This window comes from Chiloscyllium plagiosum, chromosome 16, assembly GCF_004010195.1.
Source record: "Chiloscyllium plagiosum isolate BGI_BamShark_2017 chromosome 16, ASM401019v2, whole genome shotgun sequence".
NCBI lineage: Eukaryota > Metazoa > Chordata > Chondrichthyes > Orectolobiformes > Hemiscylliidae > Chiloscyllium > Chiloscyllium plagiosum.
In genome coordinates, this window is record NC_057725.1 from 56641524 (window position 1) to 56651167 (window position 9644).

A 9644-nucleotide genomic window follows, 5' to 3' on the forward strand; every position below is an offset into this window, starting at 1 on the left:
TGTTTAGTTTGTCTTGGAGCAATTGTGAATGATGTGAATAGAATTACTCAGCAGAAATTGCTGTGGTGTGGGGTTGGTGTTGACTCATTAAGGTTAATGGAATTCAGAGACCTCGTGACACAGTGACGAGCACCCATCTCTGAGCCAGACACTCCAGGTTGAAGTCTTACTCCAAGACTCGGTGATACATTCATGATACATCCAAACAAGTTGTTAATCTTTCTGATATCCCTGCTGCCTTACTATACGCTGTAAGATTGAGAGAATTACCTGGCCAGAGCCACGTGATAGCTGCAGTGGAACGTGCTGCCGACATTAAAGACTAAACACACAGGTCTTGCCATTGTGTGTATTCTGAGACAAGTGTTTTCCTCCCTTCAATGGACTGACAGAATAAAAACAATGGCAATCTGTGGCCACTATGATATATGCAGATGAAATAGCACCTGTTGATATAGTTTAATTGGAAATACAAGATAGCATTAAATATGGACAGGAGAATTTTGCCCTCTATGAGTTCTGTTGAAATATCAAAGTATCCCTACAGTGTAGAAGCAGGCTATTCAGCCCATCAAGTCCACACCAACACTGAAGACCATCCCATCCTCCCCATCCTTTCCCTGTAACCCAGCATTTCCCATGGCTGATCCATTCAGCTTGCACATCCCTAGACACTATGGGCAATTTACCTAATCTGCACATCTTTAGAATGGGGGAGGAAACCAGAGCACCCTGGGGAAAACCATGCCAACATGAAAAGAATGTGCCAATTCCACACAGACAGATGCCCAAGGCTGGAATTGAACTCAAGTCGCTGAGTCTGCAGTGCTAGTCACTGTGCCACCATGCCACCCCATTGTCATGGCAATGCGTCATAACCTTGAATTACTTCAGGACATAATTGACTTCTAATTGCAACATGAGATTTCTTAATAAGTGGACATGTAGCCGAAAGATGACTGCGGATGTAAATTCAGTGATTGGCAAGTCCCCAAGAGGAAACATTAAATGTCACAATCCAAAGGTGCCAAACAGCAATCCTTCAAAGGGAGAGATACAATTCAAAACTAACTGGAATATGATCCCCTGTGGCTACAAAGATAATGACTGGCTGACTACTCCTCAGTGAAAAGTCATATCATGTGGATTATGTCCAAAACTGCAGACATGCTTGTGTTTTACCCTTCAAACGATATACAAAAAAGGTTAAAAAAAAAACTGCAACCCCTGGTCTGTGTGTATTCATGGGCTAATTGTCAACTTTGGGCTAAGGTACTATTAAGATCACAGCTGGAGGACAACCATCCCCTCTGCCAGAGCCTAAGTCAAACATCTTTTTCACTCCATTCACGTTTTGAATCTGTGTGTATGTCATATTTTACTACCTTTGGTTGCTAATAAGGTGTCTTCTTCTTTAACTCAAGAAGCACTAGTTAACTTGGTTCTTTTTAAAGCATTAACATATTCAGATTGGGGAAAAAAGTCTCATGGGGGGGGGGGGGGCGTGGGCGAAGGGATTATTTGCTTAAATTCACTTTTTTTGGCTGCCAATCAAGAGAGGAGTTGAATTAATGGGAGCCAGTTCATCCCTCCTCACTCATGAGTTTAATTATTTGGGGGTATCCCAAATGGAATAGTGACCAATTGGGGATCCTCATCAGGGGACCAGTTGGAACTAAACGGTTGGTTAAGAAATGTCAAAGGAGCTCATTCTTTATGGAAAACCTTTCTTTTAGAAACTGGAATATGATAAATTCTCCATAAATTAAACAAAAGAGATTTTGTTTGAACACTATACCATGAAACTTTAGAATACCCTTTCATAAATTGCTGTATATTATATATACACATATCTGAAATATATGCACTGGTGTATTAAAAGATGCACACATTAACCAGAAAGAGGGAATAAAATGCCCAGGATAAATACCAGTATCTCTCCATATTGGATTTGCTCATTGGTTTTATCATTTATCAATATCTATCAGCAGGAGGGCTTTTTTGAGATACAGTAGTAGTGTCCCTACCTCTGAGCCAGGTGGTTCAACTTCAAGTCCCACCTATTCCATCTCTAAACGGGTTGATGGTAAAAAAAAATATAAAACTATCCACAAAGTCTCCTGCTGTTCTTGGCAGTTTACAAAGCTCCTTTCTAATCGGTAACAGTTCTCTTAGTGCAAAAAAAATCATTAGAGGGAGTCAGCAACAAGGACAGAATCTCTTAAACCGATTTTTTCTTTGCTCTGCCAATGAGTTGTCGACATTTGGATGTAACTGTCATCTCCTTGAATAATAATTAATCCAGTTAACAGTCTGCACTTTTCCTGTCTTTCTCATTTTGAAATCCTTTTAAAGAAACATGTGTTCGGTTTCTCACCTGCTGCCGTTCCTCACTGTTGGTCATTTCCGGACTTTCAGTCAATTCTCTCCCTAATTTGTCCATGCTGGTGTGTTTTGAATTGGTCCGCAGACAGACGCTTTTGCAATGGTTTTCAGGAGCCCTCTCCTGCAGCTAGAAGCTGCGTGAAAGACCTGTCTAACTATAAGTGCCTCTCTACCTGTGGAGATATTTCAAACAACTTCCTGTCTCGATGTTTTTCGGGGGAAAGTTCATCGCCTCCGGCTCATTAGGGAACAGCAGCTTCAGATAAAAGGGGGTGGGAGAGGGAGGCCGAGTGATAAAGCTGGGCGTGATCTACAATATGAAACACATTCAACTTCTACACGTAACACTGTGGCAATGACCAGGGAATTTTCATACTGTTGATGGAGAGATCAATATTGCCCATAACATCAGGGGAGCACTCCCTGCGCCTTTCAGAGATAGTACCGTGGGATCTTTCTCTTCCACATGTCAAGGCCTTGAGTTTATCCAGAAAAACAGGATTTCACATAGTCCAGATTTTGTGAGCATATAGACCACAAAACCTCTGACTCAGGCACAGAAGTATTGCCACCAAAGCTCAAATATCATTAGCAGGGATAAAACTTTGGAGGCAAGGGGGAAAACGTGTAGTATACATTATTTATTTAATGGCTGTGGACATCACTAGTTGACCAGCATTTATTGCCAGATCCAAGTTGTCCTTGAGAAGGTGGGGGGTGAGCTGCCTTCTTGAACCGCTGCAGTCCATGTGCTATAGGTTGACCCAAATAGGGAGGGAATTTCAGGACTTTGACGTGGCAACATTAAAGGAACAGCTATACATTTCCAAGTCAGCGAACTTGCACGTTGTGGTGTTCCCACATATCGGCTGCTCTTGACCTTCTAGATGGTAGTGGTAGCAGCTTTGGAAGTTGCTGTCTCAGGATCTTTGGTGAATTACTACAGCACATTTTGTAGATAGTACAGACTGCTGCTCCTGAACGTCAGTAGTGGAGGAAATAAATGTTTGTGAATGTGATGTCAATCAAGTGGGCTGTTTTGTCCTGGATGGTGTTAAGCTTCTTGAGTGTTGTTGGAGCTGACCCATCCAGGCAAGTGGGGAATATTCCGTCACACCCCTGATTGTGTCTTGTGGACAGGCTTGAAGGAGTTGGGAGGTGAGTTATTTGCTGCAGTATTCCTAACCTTTAACCTGATCATTTAGCCACTATATATGCATGGCTAGTCCAGTTCAGTTTTTGATCAGTGGTAAACTAGTGGTGGATTCAGTGATGGTAACACCATTGAAAGTCAAGGGGCTATGATTAGATTGTCTCTTATTGGAGATAGGTCATTGTGTGGCATTTATGTGGCAGGAATGTTATTTGCTATGTTTCAGCCCAAACCTGGGTATTGTTCAGGTCTCGTTATATTTGGACATGGACATCTTCAGTATCTGAGGAGTCTATCCATGGGCTAGGCAATTGTTGGTCTTGAAGTTTGTGCACTAAATGTCAAAGGGGGACATTTGGAGATAGCGCTGCATTGGGGAAGTCAAAACTGGGAATTGGAGAGATGTAGCGGAGATAATCAATATGAAGAGGGCATCTTTAGATTTAAAGGTGGAAGGAGATTTAGCATGGAGTATTGTGGGACAATCAATGGTTGTCATCATCTTGACTTAGATGAAGTAGCAGTACATCATGATGTTGTGCATGGCTGTGTGATAGGCCTGGGGTTTCAGGGAACAGTTATTGAACATGTGGAAAGCCTCAAAGCTGATAGGAGTTGTCAGGGACTGCTATGGAGAAGGGAACATGAAGGTTGGAGGGGTGGGGGTCCTGCAAGTCACCATCTGAAACACAATCTGGTAAACCTTCCATATGAATCCCATTCTCTGCTGTGCAAGAAACTTGAAATAAACCAACAGCAGGCAGAGTATGTTTGTTTTGTCTTGTGTATGAGAGCAGACTCCATTTCTGGATGATGTGAGGCTTTTTCAAAGGACAACTGCATTCTTCAGGCCCTCATTGATTCCTCATTAAAGACATCTGCAATCACAAAATTCTCCATATGCAGCATTTGCTTTGACCGACTGTATTTAGATTACAAATTGCAGCCACAATTACTCCTGAACATATCATTGATCATTATAAGTTAATCCTAGAAATCTCTCTGCAGTCGAAATGGTTAGAGGTGACCTTTAAAGTGTCACTTAGGTTTGACAAATCCCTGGCCAATTCTAAAGTCTCATAGGCTTCACAAGGACTTGCAGCTGCTTTCCTCATACCTTAAGCTGTCAGTATGTCAGAACATGCTCTAGTATGAGATGCTGGATGATGCGCTGTGTTATGATGGGTAAGGTGGGCAAAGGTTTCTATAGTGCTACCGCTAGCTTACAATCTCCACTATGTTTGTGTGTCACAGCCTGAGGTGCATATGTCTGAATAAGGTCTAATGTGTCAAAAGACTGCAAACAGGGCATCCCACTGTCCCCCTTGTTAGAGGGCCTCCATGTCTAATTCGAACAAGGTAAACTCTCATTGTATCTGCTTCCACTGCTGACTAGTCATAGAGTCATAGAGATGTACAGCATGGAAACAGACCATTCGGTCCAACTTGTCCATGTTGACCAGATATCCTAACCTAATCTAGTCTTATTTGCCAGCATTTTGATCATATCCCTCTAAACATTTCCTATCCAGAAACCCATCCAGATGTCTTTTAAATGCTGAAATTGTACCGGCCTCCACAACTTCCTCTGGCAGCTCATTCCATACACATACCACCCTCTGCGTGAAAAGTTGCCCCTTAGGTCTTTTTTATATCTTTCCCCTCTCACCATAAATCTATGCCCTCCAGTTCTGGACTCCCCAACCCCAGGCAAGAGACTTTGCCTATTTATCCTATCGATATCCCTCATGATTTTATAAACCTCTATAATGTCACCCTTCAGCCTTCGATGCTTCAGGGAAAATGGCCCCAGTCTATTCAGTCTCACCCTATAACTCAAATCCTCCAACCCTGGCAACAGCCTTGTAAATCTTTTCTGAACCCTTTCAAGTTTCACAACACCCTGCCAATAGGAAGGAGACCGGAATTGCATGCAATATTCCAACAATGGCCTAACCAATGTCCTGTACAGCTGCAACATGACCTCCCAACTCCTGTACTCAATACTCTGACTAATAAAGGCAAACATTCCAAATGCCTTCTTCACTATCCTATCTCCCTGCGACTACTTTCAAGAAACTGTGAACCTGGACTCCAAGGTCTCTTTGTTCAGCACTACCCCCTCGGACCTTACCATTAAATGTATAAGTCCTCCTCTGATTTGCTTTCCCAAAATGCAGCACCTCGCATTTATCTAAATTAAACTCCATCTGCCACTCCTCAGCTCATTGGCCCATCTGATCAAGATCCCGTTGTAATCTGAGGTAACCTTCTTTGCTGTCCACTACAACCCCAATTTTGATATCATCTGCAAACCTACTAACTGTACCTCCTATGTTCACATCCAAATCATTTATATAAATGACAAAAAGTTGTGAACCCAGTACCAATCCTTGTGGCACTCTATTGGTCACAGGCCTCCAGTCTGAAAAGCAACACTCCATCGCCACCCTCTGTCTTCTATGTTTGAGCTAGTTCTGTTTCCAAATGGTTAATTCTCCCTGTATTCCATGAGATCTAACCTTGCTAATCAGTCTCCCATGGGGAACCTTGTTGAATGCCTTACTAAAGTCCATATAGATCACATCTACTGCTCTGCCCTCATCAATCTCCTTTGTTTCTTCTTCAAATAACTCAATCAGGTTCATGAGACATGATTTCCCATGCACAAAGCCATGCTGACTATCCCTAACCAGTCCTTGCCTTTTCAAATAATCCTAGTGAGTTTTGAGAAGATGTTTCACTCAGGTTGAAATTCTGGATGGAAGTTTGCTCTAGATTAAAGTGGTGCTGGAAAAGCACAGCAGGTCAGACAGAACCGAGGAGCACCACTCTAATCTAGAAAGCCTGACCTGCTATGCTTTTCCAGCACCACTCTAAACTAGAAGATTTTCCTGCTCCTCGGATGCTGCCTTACCTGCTGTGCTTTTCCAGCACGACTCTAATCTAGAAGATTTTCCTGCTCCTTGGATGTTGTCTGACCTGCTGTGCTTTTCCAGCACAACTCTAATCTAGACTCTGATTTCCAGCATCTGCAGTCCTCACTTTTGCCTATGGAGGTTTGCTTGCTGAGCTGGAAGGTTCATTTTCAGATGTTTCATCACCATACTAGGTAACATCATCAGTGACCCTCCAGTGAAGCACTGGTGGTATGGCCCGCTTTTTATTTATGGGTTTAGGTTTCCTTGGGTTGGTGACCTCATTTCCTGTGGTGATGTCATTTCCTGTTCATTTTCTCAGAAGGTGGTAAATGGGATCCAAGACAATGTATTTGTTGATAGAGTTCTGGTTAAAGAACCACGCTTCTAGGAATTCTCGCAGCTAATGAACTTGAAAGACCCTAGACAGACAACAAGCAAACCTAATGTCATTTTCAAATATCTTGCAAGAACTGTAATAAACAGGCAGAAAACTCGCCACTACGATACCTGAACATCAACTAGCCACAAAAAGACATGACCCACTCTCACTACTATCTTTACTTACAAATGAGAAAGGACACACTTCGACTGGGATAACCCATCCATCCAAGGACAAGCCAAGCAGAGACATGCACGAGAATTCCTAGAAGCATGGCACTCCAACCAGAACTCCAACCTAGTATGGTGACGAAACATCTGAAAACAAGCCTTCCAGCTCAGCGAGCAAACTTACATCCAAAACAAGTAAATCCTGTCCCTCAGGAGTCTCTCCAACAACTTGCCCACCACTGACATCAGGCTCACCGGTCTGTAGTTCCCTGGCTTGTCCTTACCAAAGTTCTTAAAGAGTTGTACCAAGTTGGCCAAGCTCCAGTCACCTTCCCTGTGACTATCGATGATACAAATATCTCAGCAAGGGGCCCTGCAATGACTTCCCTAGCTTCCCACAGAGTTCTAAGGTACACCTGATGAAGTACTGGGGATTTATCTACTTTTATGCATTTCAAGACATCCAGCACCTCCATCTCTGTAATATGGACATTTTTCAAGATGTCACCATCTATTTCCCTACATTTTATATCTTCCATGTCCTTCTCCACAGTAAACACTGATGCAAAATACTCGTTTAGTATCTCCTGTGGCTCCACACAAAGGCTGCCTTGTTGATCTTTGAGGGGCCCTATTCTCTCCCTAGTTACCCTTTGGTCCTTAATGTATTTGTAAAAACCCTTTGGATTCTCCTTAACTCTATTTGCCAAAGCTATTTCATGTCCCCTTTTTGCCCTCCTGATTTCCCTCTTAAGTATACTCCGACTGCCTTTATACTCTTCTAAGGTTCACTCGATCTCTGCTGGGTATACCTGGCATATGCTTCATTCTTTTCTTAACCAGAACCTCAATTTCTCTAGTCATCCAGCATTCCCTACACCTACCAACCATTCGTATCACCCTAACAGGAATATACTGTCTCTGGATTCTCGTTATCTCATTTTTGAAGGCTTCCCATTTTCCAGCTGTCTCTTTATCAGTGAACGTCTGCCCCAGTCAGTTTTTGAAAGTTCTTGGGCAGCACAGTGGCACAGTGGTTAGCACTGCTGCCTCGCAGCGCCAGAGACCCGTGTTCAATTCCTGCCTCAGGCGACTGACTGTGTGGAGTTTGCACGTTCTCCCCGTGTCTGCGTGGGTTTTCTCCGGGTGCTCCGGTTTCCTCCCACAGTCCAAAGATGTGCAGGTCAGGTGAATTGGCCATGCTAAATTGCCTGTAGTGTTAGGTAAGGGGTAAATGTAGGGGCATGGGTGGGTTGCGCTTCGGCGGGGCGGTGTGGACTTGTTGGGCCGAAGGGCCTGTTTCCACACTGTAAGTAATCTAATCTAATCTAATACCATCAAAACTAGCCTTCCTCCAATTCAGAACTTCAACTTTTAGATCTGGTCTATCTTTTTCCATCACTATTTTAAAACAAATAGAATCATGGTCGCTGGCCCCAAAGTACTCCCCCACTGACACCTCAGTCACTTGCCCTGCCTTATTTCTTAAGAGTAGGTCAAATTATGCACCTTCTCTAAAAGGTACACCCAGATACTGAATCAGAATTTTTTTTACACACTTAATAAATTCCTCTCCATCTAAGCCCTTAATACTGTGGCAGTCTCAGACTATGTTTGGAAAGTTAAAATCCCCCACCATAACCACCCTATTATTCTTACAGATAACTGAAATCTCCTGACAAATTTGTTTCTCAATTTCCTGCTGACTATTGGGGGGTCTATAATACAATCCCAATAAAGTGATCATCCCTTTCTTATTTCTCAGTTCCACCCAAATAACTTCCCTGGCTGTATTCCCTGGAATATCCTCCCTAAGTACAGCTGTAATGCTATCCCTTATCAAAAACACCACTCCCCCCTCTTCTCTTGCCCCCCCCCTTTCTATCTTTCCTATAGCATTTATATCCTGGAACATTAAGCTGTCAGTCCTGTCCATCCCTGAGCCATGTTTCTGTAATTGCTATGATATCCCAGTCCCATGTTCCTAACTATGACCTGAGTTCATCTGCCTTCCCTGTTAGATCTCTTTGCATTGAAATAAATTCAGTTTATCAGTCCTACCTTGTTCTCTGCTTTGTTCCTTCCTGCCTTAACTGTTTGACTCACTCCTTTTCCCAAGTGTACCAGTCTCAGGTTGATCTCTTTCCTCACTATCTCCCTGGGTCCCACCACTGCCACCCCCAACCTTACCAGTTTAATTCCTCCCAAGCAGCTTGTGCAAATCTCCCTGCCAGTATATTAGTCCCCTTCCAATTCAGGTGCAATCCGTCCTTCTTGTACAGGTTACTTCTACCCCAGAAGAGATTCCAATGATGTAAAAATGTGAACCCTTCTCCCCTGCACCAGCTCCTCAACCATGCATTCGTCTGCTCCATCCTTCTAGTCACTAGTTCATAGCACCAGGAGTATTCCAGATATTATTACCCTCGAGGACCTCCTTTTTAAATTCCTACCTAACTTTCTCTATTCTCCCTTCAGAATCTCATCCTTTTCCCTTCCTATGTCGTTGGTTCCAATGTGCACAATGACCTCCTGCTGCTCCCTCTCCCCTGTGAAAATATTCTGCACCCTGTCTGAGATATCCTTGATCCTGGCAACACATCAATTTTATTTTGCTGTTGGCCACAGAAACATCG

The 9644-nt window shown here is 43.2% G+C and overlaps 1 protein-coding gene across 1 annotated transcript in view; it reads right to left on the reverse strand.

The window, feature by feature from the left end:
* trpm5 (transient receptor potential cation channel, subfamily M, member 5) overlaps positions 1-2579 on the reverse strand; it is a 115109-nt gene extending 112530 nt beyond the window's left edge. The window contains exon 1 of the mRNA XM_043706179.1: positions 2378-2579. Coding sequence (XP_043562114.1) covers positions 2378-2443 — 66 coding nt within the window. The 5' untranslated portion in view covers positions 2444-2579. The remainder of the gene's footprint in view (positions 1-2377) is intronic.
* Between the last annotated feature and the right edge of the window lie 7065 nt (positions 2580-9644).